This window comes from Notolepis coatsorum, assembly GCF_963971535.1.
Source record: "Notolepis coatsorum genome assembly, chromosome: 13".
In the NCBI taxonomy this organism is placed as follows: Eukaryota; Metazoa; Chordata; class Actinopteri; order Aulopiformes; family Paralepididae; genus Notolepis; species Notolepis coatsorum.
Genome location: NC_140177.1, coordinates 117,051,371 through 117,070,368, shown reverse-complemented (window position 1 = coordinate 117,070,368; position 18,998 = coordinate 117,051,371). Strand labels below are relative to the sequence as shown.

The following is an 18,998-nucleotide window of genomic DNA, read 5'->3' as shown; positions in this document are numbered from 1 at the left end:
AGTGCGTCTGGATGCGCGTCTGGGGTGAAGAGCGCGTCTGGCTCGGAGGTCTGGATGCGCGTCTGGAGTGTGTCTGGATGCGCGTCTGGATGCGCGTCTGGAGTGAAGAGCGCGTCTGGCTCGGAGGTCTGGATGCGCGTCTGGAGTGCGTCTGGATGCGCGTCTGGATGCGCGTCTGGAGTGAAGAGCGCGTCTGGCTCGGAGGTCTGGAGTGGAACACTGGAATACCTCCCGTAGAGGATTAGAGAGCGCAGTACAGTGTCTCCCTCCAGGCAAACAGCGACAGGTGGCGAAGGCTTGAGCGCATCTCACGCCGGAGATGAAAGAGCATAACAGACAGAAACAGAAACTCCCGTAGGAGCCTACAGACAGAGAACCTCCCGAAGGAGTTTGGTGATAGAGATATGATACGGAACAACCCGACCAGGACTGAGGGGAAGAGCGAGGTATTTAAAGCCCACAGGGGCGCTAATTAGAATACACATCAGGTGCGTGAAGGTAATTGATACTTGAACTAGAAGAGTGTGTTCGGCACGAACCAATCAAACAGATACTGACAGATGTGTATAAGGGTGTGGGCTGCTGAAGAGCAGACGAGGCTAAACGAGCGTGAGGGTGGGGGCTGGAGAAGTGAGGAGAACAGGGAATTAAAGGTCCAGGGAAGAGGCGAACCTCACAGTAACGGTAGTGTAACTGAGGGGTACAATTCCCTGACTGTATTGATAAGTATGGTATCATTAAACCACTACCGCTTTATGTACTTTAACTACTGGCCACACAGTACATGATATAGATATGATGAACACTTTCCCACCTGATGAAACCAAGTCCACACAAATGTATCCGTCGAATCTTTAATATATAGCAAAGGGTATATACAACGTTCACGTAATGACATTTATGATTTGAATGCACTTGTAAGGCAAATGAGTATTCGTAGGCAAATCAACATTGAATGTCCAATCTCTGGTTACGCAGGAAGCAAGTATACAACCTGGTTCTTTAGGGAACTATAGCGATGGTACTTAATGATTATAGCTGGATACACTAAAGGGGGTCCCGCTGGTTGTAAGTCAGTAGGGGGGGGGGGGTTAGGAGAGCCGCTGGCGATATCCCATCTGGCCAACGATTTCTTGGGAGAATTCAGAGTGCTGAACACGGTGCCCACAGAACCTTGGTCCACAGATGAATACAGTTGGGCCCTCTTGTAGACGGTAGCTGCCGGTCCACAACGAAGAGACGTGAGGCGACCTCACTCGGGTTAGAGCGCCGTCTCACCTGGACTCCTCTCGGGGGTAGTTCCAACACTTACCAGTGTTGGCTGTTATCCATGGCATAATCAAAGCACCCAAAGCAAGTAGATAATCCAAGCCGTGTAGGGCTCGCCGTCGTCCGGGTAAGGTAATCCAATGTGCAGGTCCACTCGTCCTTGCCCAGAACTCCTCGGATGAAAGCACCACACGTGGTCTGCCCAGCCTGGTTAAGACTCTAGATAACGCGAGGAAAACGATGGGGGTACTGCTCACTTTATAACTCTAACCGAACGATGCACCATACATAATAGACTATTATTAACTTAATAGAAATACGTCCCACTCGACGGTATAGTGCCAAACTATGACAATTCAACTATTAATCCACACGATGTCTCAATGCCATTCTGAGGCCAAGTTGACCATACTGCACCACACGTGTATCGTGGGTGAGGCTTAACGTCTTGCCACTAGGTTGGAGGGTAAAGAACTAAGGGCTAAGGGAAGTTCTACTTTACTTGCGCCATATATATATATGCGCTGTGAACAAATAGTACCATTCGTATTTCGGCAGACGTATTCCTACGCGGAACCGGGGCTAGTAACGACATGTTCGTCGGCACGATTGAACTTGAACCAAGGGGCTTGGCTGCTGGCGCCAAGTTCTTGTCCAATGAGAGAATGAAACTATTATGGGCTGTTAGTAGACCAAAGGGATATTCAGTGTATATGTACAAGGAATATACAAGGGATATCAAACGATATACAAATACTATTAAATATATATCCATAAATAAATATATATATTCGGTTTAATCTGATCCTTCACAACAGCCGCCCCCTAATTAGTCCCACCTAATTAGCTAAGCAGAGACAGATTGACCGCACTGTCTACCACTCAAGGTCCGCTGTAAGGGTCAGTCAACTCACAAAGTCATGGGGTCATGGTCGTCATCGATAGTGTCTGGGAGTCTGGGCAGTTCTATTAGCCTCGCCACGGGTCGTGTGTAAGTTCGCCCTTGGACGAGCACCTCAGCTGCTCGGACCTTGCCATCGGCACCGGTGATCACTTTGCTTACGCGGCCAGCCGGCCACATAGCTCTGGGTAGTGACTGGTCGATAATCATGACGACTGTTCCTTCTGTCAAATTGTCTCTCTCTTTTACCCACTTCTGGCGGGTCTGTAGAGACGGTAGGTAGTGGAGTAGAAAGCTGTTCCAAAACTTGTCAGCTAGTACTTGACTGTACCTCCACATTCTTCGGCCGTTCGCTTCTTCAGGCCTGTACATTGTCTGGGGTAGCGCGGGGTCCAGCCGCCCCATCAAGAGTGTGTTGGGGGTGACTGGGTCGACATCTGCTATATCACTGGAGACGTAGCCGAGGGGCTTGGAGTTCAATACTCCCTCGATCTCCGTGAGGACTGTCATTAGGACTTCTTCCGCTACAGTCTGGGCCCCAAGCACGGCGTACAGGGCTGTCTTTATAGAACGTACTTCTCGTTCCCAGGTTCCACCGAAGTGGGGTGCGTTCGGGGGATTAAACTGGAAGTCAATCTGGGATGGAGCGAGGTGGGTCTTAAGTTCTGGGCCCATAGCTTGGAAGCTCTCTCTCAGCTCTCTTTCTCCGCCTTTGAAGTTTGTCCCGTGATCAGACAACAATGTAGACGGTTTTCCTTTCCGTGATGTGAATCTTCGGAAGGCCATAAGGAATGAGTCTGTGCTCATGGTTGGAAGGAGTTCGATATGTATCGCTCTGGTGGTCATGCATTTGAATACAATACCCCACCGCTTCTCGGTTCCTCTTCCTTTCTTTATATACAACGGGCCAAAACAGTCCATGCCTGTGGAGTGGAATGGCTTGTCGCCGAGTCGGAGGCGACAGGGAGGTAGGTCAGCCATCCGGGGTATGCTGGGCTGCGCGCGCCACTTTCGGCAGTCTAGACAGGTTCGCTGGACTGCTTCTCTCCCTTGAAGTATCCAATAGCGACGTCTGATCTCCGCGAAGACTCTCTCTGCTCCTGCGTGGTGCACATCCTCGTCGTATTTCTTTATGATCAGCTCTGTGACCTTGTGTCGGCTGTTCAAGACTATCGGGTACTTAACGTCATCCGGTAGGTCGGGGGCTCTCCGCAGACGACCACCCACTCTGATGAGATTATGGGCGTCACTCTCGGGTGCCAGGTGGAGCAGTCTGCTGTCTGATGGGACGGGCTTTCCTCCCTGTAGACAGTCTAGCTCATCGGGGAACGAGTCTCTCTGGGCTCGTTGTAGTAGAAGAAGTTCTGCTTCTTCGTAGTCAGCTGCTGAAATGTCAGTGGTGGGCTGAATCTCTGGGTGGTGCCACAGGAATGTCTTTAGTTGCGCACTCTGTAGGGTGAGGCAGTCATCTATGTTGGGGTCTGTGGAGGCGACTGTGCTCAGTCCACAGAACATAGGTTTCTTGTTCTCAGCCTCCTCTTTACTCGCCTCCCGTGGGGTGGGCGTAGGCCACTCTCCTTCCGGGAGCTTGAGGAACTCTGGTCCGTCACTGTAGATGTTGTGACGGGTGAGGTCATCTAGGGACATTCCCCGGGTGATGACGTCAGCTGGGTTGTGTTTGGTGTCCACATACCGCCAGCTCGCTGCTTCTGTTAACTCTTGAATCTCGGTGACTCTGACTCCCACGAAGACTTTGTATCTGCATGAATCAGACTTGATCCATGTGAGTACTGTCGTGGAATCTGACCACAAGATTGTTCTGTGCACCGGAATGGTGAGTTCACGTTGGATTAACGTGGCTAGATACGCTCCTGCTAGGGCTGCGCAGAGCTCTAGACGCGGGATAGATTGTTGCTTTCGTGGGGCTATTCTTGAGCGAGCCAGGATGAAAGCAGTGTGTATCTCTCCTCCCTTCTCTTGGGCACGCAAGTAGGCCACCGATCCATAGGCTACTTCGGAGGCGTCACTGAAGACGTGTAGATCCATCTTGCAGCCTCTCTCTGGGGAGAGGCTGCGCAATACGTGCGGGTCGCTGCTGGCCCACTGCCTGAGATCAAAGCCGCCTTTGATCAGGGAGGCGCGTAGCTTGAGTAGGAGAGCCTCGGCTTCTTCTTGGGTCGAAACGCTTTGTAAACAGTTGTCCACGTAGAAACTGTTCTTCACACTGTGTCGGACCTCTTCATCTGCTGCTGGGTCCTCTGCGACGTGTTTCTGCAGTGCAAATGTAGCACAGCACGGGCTGCATGTGGTTCCGAAGGGGAGGACTTCCCATTGGTAGATGGCTGGGTGCTCATCTCCGATCCTCTCTCTCCATAGGAACCGCAGTAGGGGCTTATCCTCCTCCACTAGTCTCACCTGCAGGAACATCCCTTTGATATCCCCGCTGATAGCCACCTTGTCCTGGCGGAAGCGTAGTAGCACGCCTAGTAGAGAGGGGCCGAGTGTGGGGCCGGGCAAGAGCTCTTTATTCAGATTCTGGGATCCGATCTGGTAGCTGCAGTTAAACACAATGCGATCCTTGCCGTTGTGGTGGACCTTGTGGTGCGGCACGTACCATGATTCGGTCGTCTGATCGGCCTCTTTAATGTCAATCTTTGTCACGTGTCCCGCTGTGATTAGCTTCTCAATCTCAGCGCGGTACACACTCTCTTGAGCGGGGTCTTTGGCTAGGCGCCGCTCTGTGTTCAATAGATACCGCTCCGTAGCTTCTTTCGTGGCGTGAAAGGTGGGCATTCCCTCTCGCCTCAGGAGTGGAGTTGCGTATCTCATCACTCCGCCGACTGTGACTCTCTTTGTCCCTTGCTCGAGGAGGTTTATGGCGTAAATGTCTTCTTTAGAACGAATGTCTTTCTTTTCGTTCTTAAAGGGCATTGTCTCTAGTGTCCATAGCCTCTCGACATGCTGCAGGAGAGTGGTGTCTTCTTCTGTCACTCTGGAGTGGAGGCAGCTAGTGGCTGCTGTTCGGTTGAGAGATTTAGCGAGGGGGCCTTGTAGTGTCCATCCTAGGCGGGTCTCGACTGCTGCAGGACAGCCTCTGGGTCCTGTATGGACCCGGTCTATCGGGACTATGAGGTCTGCATGGTCGGAGCCTATCAGCAGGGTCGGGGTGGCGCCGTCTATGAGCGGGATAGGTAGTTGATGCAGGTGCACATATTTATCCATCAGCTTGGCGATGGGGTAGGTGTACTGTGATAGTCCTATTTCTTGGCTGGTGAAAGCATTTGTAATCCTATACCGTCGCTCTGGCTGCCCGCTTGCTGCGATAGTGAAGGAGACATTCTCGCCTTTTATCGTCTTTAAATCTCTTCTTATTGTCCGAATCGTCATCTGGTTCTCGCTCCCCCGCAGTCCCAGCTGGGCCGCAGCGGATGCGAGGAGAAGGGTCTTCTCTGACCCGTCATCAAGGACGGCGTAAGTGTCCATGACTTTATCTTGGTAGCTCAATGTTACACGGACTACCTTTAAGAGCACTTGGGCGCCGCTGCTGCTGGCGGGGTCAATGTACATGACACTTGCCTTGGTGCTGCTCGATGGTGCAGGTGCAGGCTTTCTTCTGTTACTGTCGTGTAGGACATCTAGGTGGGCTCCGTCACACCGACTGCACCTCTTCTTTAGGCGGCACTCGGCTGCCATGTGACTGCGCGCACATCGGTAACAGCGCCTGTTGGACTTTATCCATTGACTCACTTCTTCTGCATTCATCTTTGTGAACAGGTCACATTGTGACAGCCAGTGTTCCTTCTCGCAGTACGGGCACACCATCTTCCACTTCTCTTTTCTCGAGGGGGTACTGTGGTTCTTACTGCTCGGTACTGATTCTGATTGGTGCATGACAGTCACCGATCTTCTTCCATCGTTTATTCTCCTGGGTCCCTCTCTGGAGCTTGGTGTGCTCCGCACGAACGTATCCAGTCGTAAGCTGCTGACTTCTCTCGCCAGGAAGTCGGCTAGATCGAGGAGGGATGGTTCGGGACCGTTAGGATCACGGTGGTCTCTCTGCCGCCTAAAGCGCTCTTGTCTGGCGAGTGGCAGCTTCTCTAAAATCCTCTCGACGTTAGAGTTGGCGTATAGCTCGTGCATACCCTTTTCTCGTTGCGCTCCCAGCATCCCTACCAGGGACTGCACTTTTATAGACAGGTCATCTAATGAGCGATTGTCTGTTGCTGGGGGTAGGCGGTCAATATGCCTTATCTCTTGGATTACGTAATCCCATATACGTCCATATCTCTGGTCCAGCGCTGCTAGAGCCGCGGTGTATGGGGTCGTAGAGGTGGCATAGGCTAGCGCTATATTGTGCGCTCGGGGTACTTTCAGGTGCTTCAGTAATATTGCATACTTGTGACGTTCATCAACGACATCCACCATCATTGTCTCTAAGCACATTCGGAGCTCCGTGTACTGTGCCCGATTCTCATGGGTGAAGTCTGGGATGGTCGGTGTGGCAATGTATGACGCCGTGGATGGCTGATACATCGGCGAGCGTTGGGGGAGAGGCCTCCTAGGCGAGTCTCCTCTTGCGCCTCTCTGTGGGCTGGTACCGGCAGGGTACCATGGCCCGCTGGTCCAGGTGCTATTCCTCGGGGCTGGTCGTGCGTCGTGCTCACCCGTGAATAGAGTCGGGGGTCTGTAGCGCAGCGCCGCGGGGGTATAGCCTGGGCTGTACTGGACCTCCTGGTCCGGTGGAGTACTGTGCTGTCGTCGGGCTTGGTTCTCCTCCTCTCCCTCTTCTTCTTCTATCAGGTCCTCTAGATCCTGTAGTCGTTTATTTAGCTTCTCCGCAGTGTATGCTGCTCCTTCCTTGTAGCTGGGTCTCGCTTGGACCGGTCGGGGAAGGGGGTCTGCGGGGGGTATAGGCTTGGTCTGTTGGTCAAGTTCAGGGTCGCTTGCTCGGTTAGGAGACGCTGCCCTTGACTGTTGTCTCGACGAGTTCCTTGAACCCCTGGCGGAGGGAGAGGGTGTTGCCTTGAGGATCAGCTGCTCCATTAGTTGCGCTTGTAGCTTGTCGCGCTCGGCTTGTAGTCTGTCGCGCTCGGTTTCGCGCTGGATGAGAGCGAGGTCGCGCTCTGCTTGTCTTTGGGCACCGGCAGCGGCACGCTGGGTGTCTGCTCGGTCTCTTGCCATATTCTCTTCCGTCTGAAGGCGTCTCATCTCCAGGCGTATGCGCTCTTCTTCGCTCCGTTGCTGTGTCTGGAGTCGATCGCGTTCACCCTGAAGTCGATCGCGTTCACCCTGGAGTCGATCGCGTTCGGTAGAGGCTGTCAGGCTGACGAGGAACGCCTGTGATAGCATCCTCTCCGCTTCGCTGGGGGAAGACGGTTGTAGAGGTGAGCCGCTCCTGGCGGTACTCGTTGGGGAGTCCTGGAGCTCTATTTCCTCGGCGCTCTCCTCCTCTTCTTCCGTGCAGAGTTCTCTCTCTGTAGGGTTGTCTTCCTCCCGGGGCTGGTCGGGGACTACTTCTTCGGTATTGGCGGGGGGTAAAGGCATGTCAGCTCCCTCCTGGTCCCCACCGTGAGCTTGGTCAGTTACATTAGAACCCACTAGGGCCTCTGTGGTCGGGGTAACCTGGTCGTTAAGGTCAGACATAATTTTACTTTCTACTTTTACCGCGTTTACCGTTTGTAGAAGGCTAGGTAGTTGACTGACAGCGTAATCCTCTAAGTACGGAGGTGGCTGTCGTCTGCGCCGCGGGCGTTCTACGTTAGGAGGACCGTTTCGTGGAGTGTTCATCATAGGCCATTTCAATATTAATAACACTATATTAATATTACACTAGTTACCCTCCGGCTCGAAGGACCAATTGTAACTGAGGGGTACAATTCCCTGACTGTATTGATAAGTATGGTATCATTAAACCACTACCGCTTTATGTACTTTAACTACTGGCCACACAGTACATGATATAGATATGATGAACACTTTCCCACCTGATGAAACCAAGTCCACACAAATGTATCCGTCGAATCTTTAATATATAGCAAAGGGTATATACAACGTTCACGTAATGACATTTATGATTTGAATGCACCTGTAAGGCAAATGAGTATTCGTAGGCAAATCAACATTGAATGTCCAATCTCTGGTTACGCAGGAAGCAAGTATACAACCTGGTTCTTTAGGGAACTATAGCGATGGTACTTAATGATTATAGCTGGATACACTAAAGGGGGTCCCGCTGGTTGTAAGTCAGTAGGGGGGGGGGGGGTTAGGAGAGCCGCTGGCGATATCCCATCTGGCCAACGATTTCTTGGGAGAATTCAGAGTGCTGAACACGGTGCCCACAGAACCTTGGTCCACAGATGAATACAGTTGGGCCCTCTTGTAGACGGTAGCTGCCGGTCCACAACGAAGAGACGTGAGGCGACCTCACTCGGGTTAGAGCGCCGTCTCACCTGGACTCCTCTCGGGGGTAGTTCCAACACTTACCAGTGTTGGCTGTTATCCATGGCATAATCAAAGCACCCAAAGCAAGTAGATAATCCAAGCCGTGTAGGGCTCGCCGTCGTCCGGGTAAGGTAATCCAATGTGCAGGTCCACTCGTCCTTGCCCAGAACTCCTCGGATGAAAGCACCACACGTGGTCTGCCCAGCCTGGTTAAGACTCTAGATAACGCGAGGAAAACGATGGGGGTACTGCTCACTTTATAACTCTAACCGAACGATGCACCATACATAATAGACTATTATTAACTTAATAGAAATACGTCCCACTCGACGGTATAGTGCCAAACTATGACAATTCAACTATTAATCCACACGATGTCTCAATGCCATTCTGAGGCCAAGTTGACCATACTGCACCACACGTGTATCGTGGGTGAGGCTTAACGTCTTGCCACTAGGTTGGAGGGTAAAGAACTAAGGGCTAAGGGAAGTTCTACTTTACTTGCGCCATATATATATGCGCTGTGAACAAATAGTACCATTCGTATTTCGGCAGACGTATTCCTACGCGGAACCGGGGCTAAATATATATAAAATATATATCCATAAATAAATATATATATTCAGTTTAATCTGATCCTTCACAACAGGTAGCATTGAGCTGAAGAAGTTGATTCTAGGTAGGACGTCCATCTTAACTCTTGATACCCGTGCCTGTACTGAGTTTTTGAGTTTTGACCACCTGTCAAGGTCGTATTTGATTTTGTTTTGGATTTTTATGTAATTGTGCTTCACCGTTTGGCTTATGGTAGGGAATATTTCAACTCCCAAACATCTAAAGTGTTTTACCATCGGTATCTCTTCTGGGAGGGTTATATTTCTTTTTGCAGGGGCGTTAAGTGGGAGGAAGGCCGACTTTGGCCAATTTATCCTAAATCCCGATAAATCTCCAAAGTCCTCAATCAGCTTGAGAAGATGAGGTAATGCAGTGTTGGGGTTTTGCATGAACAGTATTACGTCGTCGGCATATAAACGAATTTTATGTTGTGTGCCCTTGATTACGATTGGTTCTATGGATTGGGATTGTCTTATATATTGTGCTAAAGGCTCTAACGATAGATCGAATAGTCCGGGACTAAGAGGGCAACCCTGTCTGGAAGAACGTGATACCGGAAAGATTTCGGAGGTGATTGTACCTGTTGTAATCATGGCCGATGGGTCTTTGTATAATACTTTAATCATATCAATGAATCCTTTTCCTAACCCCATCCTTTCTAATACTGGCCATAGATACGACCATTCCAACCTGTCAAAAGCTTTCATTGCATCCAGGGACAGCATTGCCTTAGGTGTGGTGTCATCCTTGTTAGCATCTAGTACGTGTAGTAATCGTCTTATGTTATCAGTGATCAAGCGGCCTCTTATGAAGCCAGTTTGGTCCGGATGAATTAAAGACGTCATGTGCTTTTGTAGTCTGATGGCTAATACCTTAGAGTACAGTTTGATATCAGTTCCGAGGAGGCTTAAGGGTCTATAACTACCGCACTCGGTGGGGTCTTTGTCTTTTTTAAGGAGGACTGTTATGAGTGCAATATTCTCGTGTTTATGGAAGTTCCCCTCATTGACTGAGTATAAAATCATATTTAGTAATAAGGGTCCAATTATGTCCCAACAAGAGAGGTACATTTCTGGTGGGATACCGTCTCTTCCAGGAGCCCTACCACTTTGCATTTCAGATATGGCCTCCCTAAGTTCATCTAGTGTGATCGGTGTTTCTAACTGTTTAGCGTCATCCTCTGAAAGTTTAGGGAGGTTAATTTGATTAAGATATGTGTCCATTTTGTTTTGATCGAAGGTCGTTTCTCATTTGTACAAGTTGGAGTAGAATTCTTTGAATGTCGTGTTTATTTCTTTAGGTTCTGTAACAAGTCCTTGTTGTGCTTTAATGGTAGTTATATCTGCAAATTTTGCGTTAACTCTTAATCACATAGCTAATAGGTGACTTGGTTTGGAACCTTGAGAGTACTGCTGTTGTCTTGTGCTACGTAATTGTATTTCAGATTGTTGTCTGTATATGGCGTTAATCTCTTTTTTTAGTATATTGACTTGGTTTTCCAGTCGAACCGAGTTGTTGTATTGTAAAGAATTAAATAACGTTGAATAAATCGTTTCCAGTTCAGCCAGTTTTGAGCATCGATTCTTGCGTATTTTGGAGGAAAAGCTATCAGTGAAATCCTTGATCATTCCCTTTACCGACATCCATAATATTCTGGGGTCCTGCACCGAATTAGCGTTCATCCGTAGGAATACCGTAAGAGCTTCTTTGATTTGTGTAATGAATTCCTTGTTATTAAGCAGCATCGAGTTAAATCACCATCTTCCTTTTAGGAGTAAATAACAGTGATCTGATAATGCATTGGGTATCATTTCCACATCATAGTTATCAAATAGTCACAGGGATGCAAAAACGTAATCTATTCTGGATAATGTGTTATGTCTTGCAGATCGGCAAGAGTACTTCCGGGTCGTGGGGTTGAGTGATCGCCATAAGTCATTTACACCTGTAATCTTCGACCAATCCTTTAATGCATTAGATTACTTTTTTTGTTCATTGGAAAAGGAGGGGTAAGATTTATCCATCCTTGGATTCCAAATGGCATTAAAATCCGCACTTATAAATGAGTATTCGGGAAGGTCTAACATTGCTCTGGTAAGTGTAGTGAAGAAACTAACTTCGTATAAATTTGGGGCGTATACAGCTACCAACGCTATTTTCCTGTTCTTGTGTACACTCTTAGCTATAGTTATCCGACCATCTGAATCAGACCATACTCCCTTCAATTCAATATTCAACTTCCGTCTAACGACTATGGCAACTCCACAAGTTCTCGTTCCAAAGGAAGAGTGACTAATGTTATGATATGTGTTGTCCGCTAACGTATCTATGTCTTTCCCTAAAATGTGTGTTTCGCTTAGTAGAGCCACGTCAACCTGTCCTTTTTTCATCAGTGTGAGCACGCTTTTGCGTTTGTGTTGATTATTTATTTATTATTTATTCCCCCAGTGTTCCAGATCATTATATTCAAACTAGCCATAATAAATACATGTTGTTGTGTAGTTGTTGGTAATGCTTCTGGAGAGCGAAGCTACAATAGATATACATCCAACTATTGAGGTCCCGTTGAGAGCCGAGCTTAAAAACATACATATATACAAATAATAATCCCCTAATCCCCCCTCCCGCCGAGCGTCGTACAGGACTGTGTTCCATAGACTCCCTCCCCTACACCACCGGTTAGCCCAGAATGAGCCATTTATCCTTAACTTTCCAACTGTGGCTTGGCCACTCTCCCGTTAAATAAAAATTAAAATAAAATTAAAATAAAGACTAAAAATTAGCTTCAATTATCATACCATAATCACTTATATTTTATAGGAACTTGTGTAAGTTATAGCAACCCACGAATAATAGAGAGGTATTGAACTGAATAGAGAACCTCAAAAAATAAGAGAAAAGAAAGAGAAAGAGAACATTTACTTAGATCTTGAAAGAGCTTTGCTATGCTTAAACACCTAGAGTATAAAGTGGAGAAGTAGTGGAAATAGTTCCAATTAATAAACACCAGTTTTTAAATACGTATATGCAGCATTTCCCCTGGCCAGGGGTGGGCGATGATCTGTTGTGAAGAATGTTATTCCCCCGGAGGTCTTCTGGCTGGTGCTGTGGATCTGCAGCTTGATACTATTGGTATGTCTGGCCACATATTGCTGTTATTCCAGAATGTTCCATATATCAAAGAATGTTTTAAATGTTCTAGATCAGGGGTTCCCAAACTTTTCAGGCCGGGGCCCAGAAAATAAGGCGTCAGAGAGCCGCGGCCCAATGCACATCGTCTGGCCTTTTTTTTTTTTTTTTTGCCATGCGACCGATTTTTTAAGCCAAATATCACTTCAATCCTATTAAGTTAGTTCAAGTTAGTTATTCATTTATATGTGCTATTTATGAGAGGGCTAACTTGTTGCAAAATAATAATGATAATAATAATAGCCTCATTAAAATACTATTGTTGCTTCGGTTGTTTTCAGCGTTTTATGTGCATAATCTGTTATTTAGTTTGAAATGTTCGTTGAAATAAGTAGATTTTTCGTTTTTGTTTATTTATTAAGTTAATATAAAACCATATAGTCACATTTTAGAATACAATAGAATAGAATTTTAGAATACAACTAGAAACACTGTCCTGGCCTGCTTCTAAGTTCAGTGACCTGACAATCTTTTTCTTTTTATTTTTTTTATTTTTATTTTTTTAAATCAACTCGCGGCCCATCCGTGGCTGCTCGCGGCCCACCTTTGGGTCGCGACCCCGACTTTGGGAACCACTGTTCTAGATTATTCCAATATGTCGTTTCTACAGTGCCAGAATGCTCCAGTATGTTCCAGAATGTTGTTAGAAGTCCATACTATTAAAATAAGGACCGCTTCATGAATTTGCGTGTCATCCTTTCGTCATGCTCATCTTCTCTGTATCGTTCCAATTTTAAGACCAATGTGTCCGCAATAATAAAAGTCCAACGGGGAAAACATTCCATAACTCAGAGCTCGTAGGTCTCTCTGTCCCAAATCAGCGGTTCATTAAAGTTTATACGATATGGTGTCCATGCCTAACAAAGATTAAAAGGCCGTATATAAACTATCCTGCACGTTGTGCTGCCATATATTTGTCAGCATCTTCAGGCGAGTTGAGGAAAACCCTTTCTCCTTGTTTATCGACGATACGAAGTCTTGCAGGGTACATCAATATGGGTTTGTATTTCTCCAGATAGAGTTGAGACATCACCGTCTTGTACTTGGCCCGCAAGAGCACCACTTCCCGACAATAATCTTCAAAGAAGTATATTGACACATCCTTGTATTTCAGATTTCCTTTCATCCTGCGCGTCTCCCGAATGATAATTTCTTTTATTCTGACTTGACGTAGGACAACCATGATCACTCTAGGTCTGCCGTTATTGTCGTTGGATCGGGTCCCCAATCTGTAGCATTGATCCACCTCAGGTACCCTAGGAAGGATAGTTGGTCCCAGGATTTTCTGTAATTCTGTCGCGAACGCTTCAGGATGTGTGCAGCTTACCGACTCGTCCAGTCCGATTATACGAATATTCAGCTTGCGATTTTGATATTCCATCTAGAATATTTTAGCTTTTTGTTCTTCATTGATTCGTTTAAGCTCAGCCATTATATCGTTGAGCTCCGTATTGTGTTCTTTGTAGTTTCCCTTCATCTCAGCCGTTAGCTTCTCGTTGATCTCAGTTATGTCTTTGTAGATCAGACCGAAATTCTGTTGGTGTTCTTCCAAACCAGTTTCCAGTGCTTCGGTGCGCTTAATATGTGCGTCGGCAGCCACCCTTAGCGCTTCGATATTGCATTCGATAGATACTTTAATAGCATCTACTTTTTCAGCTATATCAGTTATTATTCTTTCGGTTATTGTTTTCTCCATTCTTTTCATTTCCCGGATGATATGTTCTGTATCTGCGGAGGTGTTTATAGCGGTTGAGGAGGAGGCCATCTCGTCAATATCCTCTGCTCTGTTACGCACGAATCCCGCAGCCATAGGCGGGTCCTCTGAACTTGACTTTGGATTTGGTTTTGAGTTATCTTTCTTCGCTGGCATCTTGAATCTTTCAGTCAATATAGTTAGTTGATAATCTCAGTTGATATATGCGTCTAATTTTAAACGCATTGGTGATATATAAATATGTTTTTGAAACAAAAATAAAAAAAACGGGTGAGCAGTTCTGTCACATGCGACTACTCCATAGACGGGCTATTCCGCCCGAAATCTGTTCTTATATCGCTTCATGCATGAGGCCCAATGAGTTTGTTAATGAGTTCATGAGCTTGAATATGTTCTACAGTGATGTCATCGGAGGACACTGGATCCTTTTTTTGTATTGCCTTTCTACTTTTTCTCCCATCCGCCATTTGTTGTTGTTATACCAAGTCAGTCTAGGGAGGGTGTAGAATACCCTACTGTCAGTCTGGGGAGGGTGTGTAGACTACCCTACTGTCAGTCTGGGGAGGGTGTAGACTACCACATCTAGTTAGCTAGGAGTTTCACGGGGAGACTGTAACGGTAGTCGACTACCCCCCTGAATGAAAAAAAAGTAATTATTTTATAAAAAAAATATATATATTTTTGAGCTGTGGGGGGTCTGAAGGAGTGGACTGAAGGCTCCTTGTCCTCTGCGAAAGCATGCAATTGGTCCACTGATGGATACATCTTGATATTTGTCTCTAGTGTGTTCATTAGATGGGTGAAATCCTCTTTCAGTGCCTATGTGCCTGTTTTCTTAGGCAGTTCGCCTCGCTGGTATTCGCGCCATTAGCTTTAGCCATGCTTCTAGACATTTTGGCTAATAATTATAAATCTTTTTTTATTTTTATTTATTTTTGCATTCGACTAAGAGGTTGGCAGTCGACTACGGCTCCTTTCGATAGATTAGTTCAACTAATCAGGGTCAGCCCTACCGTCTGTAGTGTGGTAGTGAAAGGGTTAACCTTCTGTATTGTCGCAGTGAAAGGGTTAACCCTTGGGGTAGTGTGGTAGTGAAAGGGTTAAATGTCTTCACAGTCCTTTACCATCGCCCTCAAAGAGCTCCGGGAGATTGGTCCCCTTTATTGGCCAATCACTGACAACATTTGGCAGCACAAAGAAAGGCTCCCTGGGTAAAATAAGACTCCTGTGCCTTGAAGAGAGTTAGAGGTGGGGGGGGGGGGGGGGGGGGGTAACCGGAGCCAACAAGCAGCAGAACAAGGACCTCTGAAAACGTGGAGCGTTCCCCCCGCCCTTGCTCCCACAGCGGGAGAGACAATATGCTCCTCTATCTCGCCTCGGGGGCAGAGCGGGACGGCAGATTACAGCGCTGAGAGAGCGGAGAATGGGATGCTTTAAGAGGGGAGGGGCTGGTGGACTCGTCTCTTCTCCTCCTCCGGTGCCATACAGGAGGGATAGAAAATTGGGTGTAATTACGGTGTGGGGGTCAATAAAAGAGGCGACGCAGATAACAAAAACATCCTTAACCCCCCCCGCCATTACATCTAGGCCTCTCAAGACATAATATGCGCGGTTCAGCTCTCTGTGACGACGTCCTTTTCTCTCACAACTACCCCGGGTCCAGAAGGGCTGGTGACACTGGAACACTCTGAGGGCAGTGGTCCAATATTGTGCTGATTGAAAAAAGTGCTGATCACCCACTGCAGCGTTGCTTATCGGCCGTCGGTTCTACATCTATGCTGGTGTGTCTCCTGTACGCAGCCAAGAAACCCACGGCTTCAGCCCTCCTGATCATTCAGCCAAGCGCGATAATGTCAGACTACTAATGTCCCACCCGCAGATCCTATCAGTGCACTTTAGAAAGTCTCTCAATCTCTCTCTCTCTCTCTCTATCTCTCAATCTCTCTCTCTACTTATCTCTGCCTTGCTCTCTATCCATTTATATGCCTCTCTCTCTGCCCCACTTGCTCTCTCTCTCTTTCTATCTCTCCCTTGCTCTCTCTCTCTCCATCTCTCTATCTCTCTGTCTTTCTCTCTCCCTCCCTCACTCACTCTCTCCCTCCATTTATCTGCCTCTCTCTCCCCCTCGCTTGCCTATCTTTTCTACCTCTCCCCTGGTCTCTCTCCATTTATCTCTCCCTCTCTATCTCTCTCAATCGCTCTCCCTCTCTCTCCATCGCTCTCTCTCCCTCTCTTTCTCTCTCTCCCTTGCTATCTCTCCATGTATCTGCCTCTCTTTCTCCCTCGCTTGCTCTCTCTCTCCCTCTCTTTCTATCTCTTCATTGCTCTCTCTCTCTTTCTCTATCCATCTCTCTCTGTTTTTCTCTCAATCTCTCTCCCTCTCCTTCTCTCTCCCTTGCTCTCTCTGTTCCTCTCTCAATTGATCTCTCTCCCTTGCGCTCTCCCTGTTTCTCTCCCTATGTCTCTCTCTCACTATCTCTCCCTGTCTCTCTCGCTCTCTCTCTCTCTATCCCCCCTCTATCTCTCACTCTCCTTCTCTCTCCCTCTCCTTCTCTCTCCCTTGCTCTCTCTCTGTTTCTCTCTCAATGTATCTCTCTCCCTTGCGCTCTCCCTGTTCTCTCTCTCTCTCTCTCTCTCTCTCTCTCTCTCTCTCTCTCTCTCTCTCTCTCTCTCTCTCTCTCTCTCTCTCTCTCTCTCTCGCTGTCAGTCTCTCTCTCTATCATGTATCAGAGCGGACCAGGGTCATGGCTTTTTGTGCAGCCGCCAGGTAGCATTTAGCGGCGGTAACCCAACCCTGAGTGGTCTAACATGGATTAGCAGGGAGGCAGTGGGTGGGCCAGGGCGTCCAAGCAAAACGTCTGCAGTGCTACTAGCCTGGTAATGAGGACCGATCAAGATCTATAAAGGGACTCTTAGTAGTTGTTTATAAACCAAACCCTTACCTTAACCCTATCCTTAACCTTACAGGAGAACTCACGCCTAACCCTTACCATAAACATATCCTTAACCTTACAGGAGAACTAAAAAAAAATTAAATCACCCCCGACTATAGGGGGAAGAGAGGAGAGAATGTTTAGCCACAATTGCTGTTCACAACGTAATGTAAAAACAATATTTAAATGGAAGGATGTATTTTTAAGAACGTCCGCTCAACCACTTGTACTGTGAGAGAAAAAATCTGTCCCTCGACTTATAGGGGGAGCCCCCCTCTTAATCCATCAGTTCACAATTTGGTAACTCGACTTCTGTTAGGGTCTTACACGACTACTGCTTTTTTTGTGTGTGTTTTTGCTAATTCTGAATGAGCTACTAGTCAATAGTTGGAAAATGATCGAATGTAAATTTATTCACAATATGCTTTGGCACTATATTTAAAGAGTTCCTTCTGCATGGCTGCATTCCTTTGCAGGAGGATAATAACACGGAATACATAATTTTACAGTGGATGACAAGCTAAGTCCCTCCCAGGGAACTAACCGCAGATAACAGTCATGTAATAAAACTGACTTATCTAGTTACACACTGTGGTCAATAGTGGAATAGTGGAACTCTGAGCCAAGATGGCCCTTTGAATAGATCCTGGATGAACGAATGATGACATCATCTGAGCAGGCCGTTAATATGAGATCTTAATGACAACCGTCACAAATCAATCACCTCAACCCCTCCCCCTTCAGGTTTTTAATCACTCCATTTTCAACACATTAAGACCTCTTGGTGCGATAAAACATAAATCCACAGAAGCCCCCCTTGTGGCTCATAATATCCCACTCTCTGAACATCCTTCATAATAGAAACATAACTAATGGACTTACTAATATGTTAAAAAAAAAATCCTAAATGTCACACAAGTGTCTGATTTGAAAGGCAGTGCCGTTAACGAGCCCGGCATGTGGGAGTCTGCATCATGAAAGGGATATTTACTACGGTCATTAGCCGGCTCTCTGACAGATTTATTTGAGTTGTGAATTAATACAGGACGTTATTTAAAGACAGGGATATTCTAGGACGCCTTCATTAGTCTTTTGAGCCCACAGACCCAATTAAAATACCATCCAAAATCCTGCAGTCTACTCATAAGTCTGTGATTGGCGGCTGCTGGGGATCAGAGGGTGGCGACCTACCTTGACACGCCCTCCAAGTGGTCCCGCCTTCAGATGTAGAGAAATGAAAAGAGTAAGAAATTAACAAGCACACAGGGCATCACTTTGAACAAGCTTCACTAGTAATGATAGTTAAAGATTCATTTCATAACTAGATATTAGGCTATGCTTGATATACATGCTGTTCAGGTGATGTAGATACTATATCTATATCTGTACATGTCCCTTACTACTCTTACTAGTTATAGTCAATAGTACTCATTTTATAGATTTTATATCGAGGTTAATTACCTGTACATTGTATATTTCTATTGCACTTTACTGTTACATTTGCACTCTGGTTAGATGACAAACTTATTTTCGTTGTACTGTACTTGTGCTGTATAATGACAATACATTTTAATCGAATCTAATCATTAGATTATATTAGATTAAAATGTATTGTAATCATACAGTCCAACACAAATAAATTGGCATCTAACCAGAGTGCAAAGGTAACAGTATAATAACAATATACAATGTGCATGTGATTAAACTGGAATATATATAAATAAGTACTACTGAGTAATAATGCTAATCTGATGTATGTACAGTGTTACAGTATTGTTATGTACAGTGATACAGGTTTAAATACACTGTGGTAGTAAGTCATACTGGCCAGTGGTATAACTAGTAAGCATAGGCAAGGGATATATACAGACATAGATATAGTATATACAGGTATGTACTGTATACAGGAATATATGAGGCTCTTAGAAAATTGTGT

At 46.5% G+C, this 18,998-nt stretch overlaps 1 protein-coding gene across 1 annotated transcript in view; it reads right to left on the bottom strand.

Moving 5' to 3' along the window:
- kcnq3 (potassium voltage-gated channel, KQT-like subfamily, member 3) overlaps nucleotides 1–18,998 on the bottom strand; it is a gene marked incomplete at both ends in the record, with an annotated part of 419,830 nt that overhangs the window by 26,170 nt on the left and 374,662 nt on the right. The window contains 1 exon segment of the mRNA XM_084327781.1: nucleotides 18,254–18,280. Within this exon segment, the coding sequence (XP_084183907.1) occupies nucleotides 18,254–18,280 (27 nt within the window).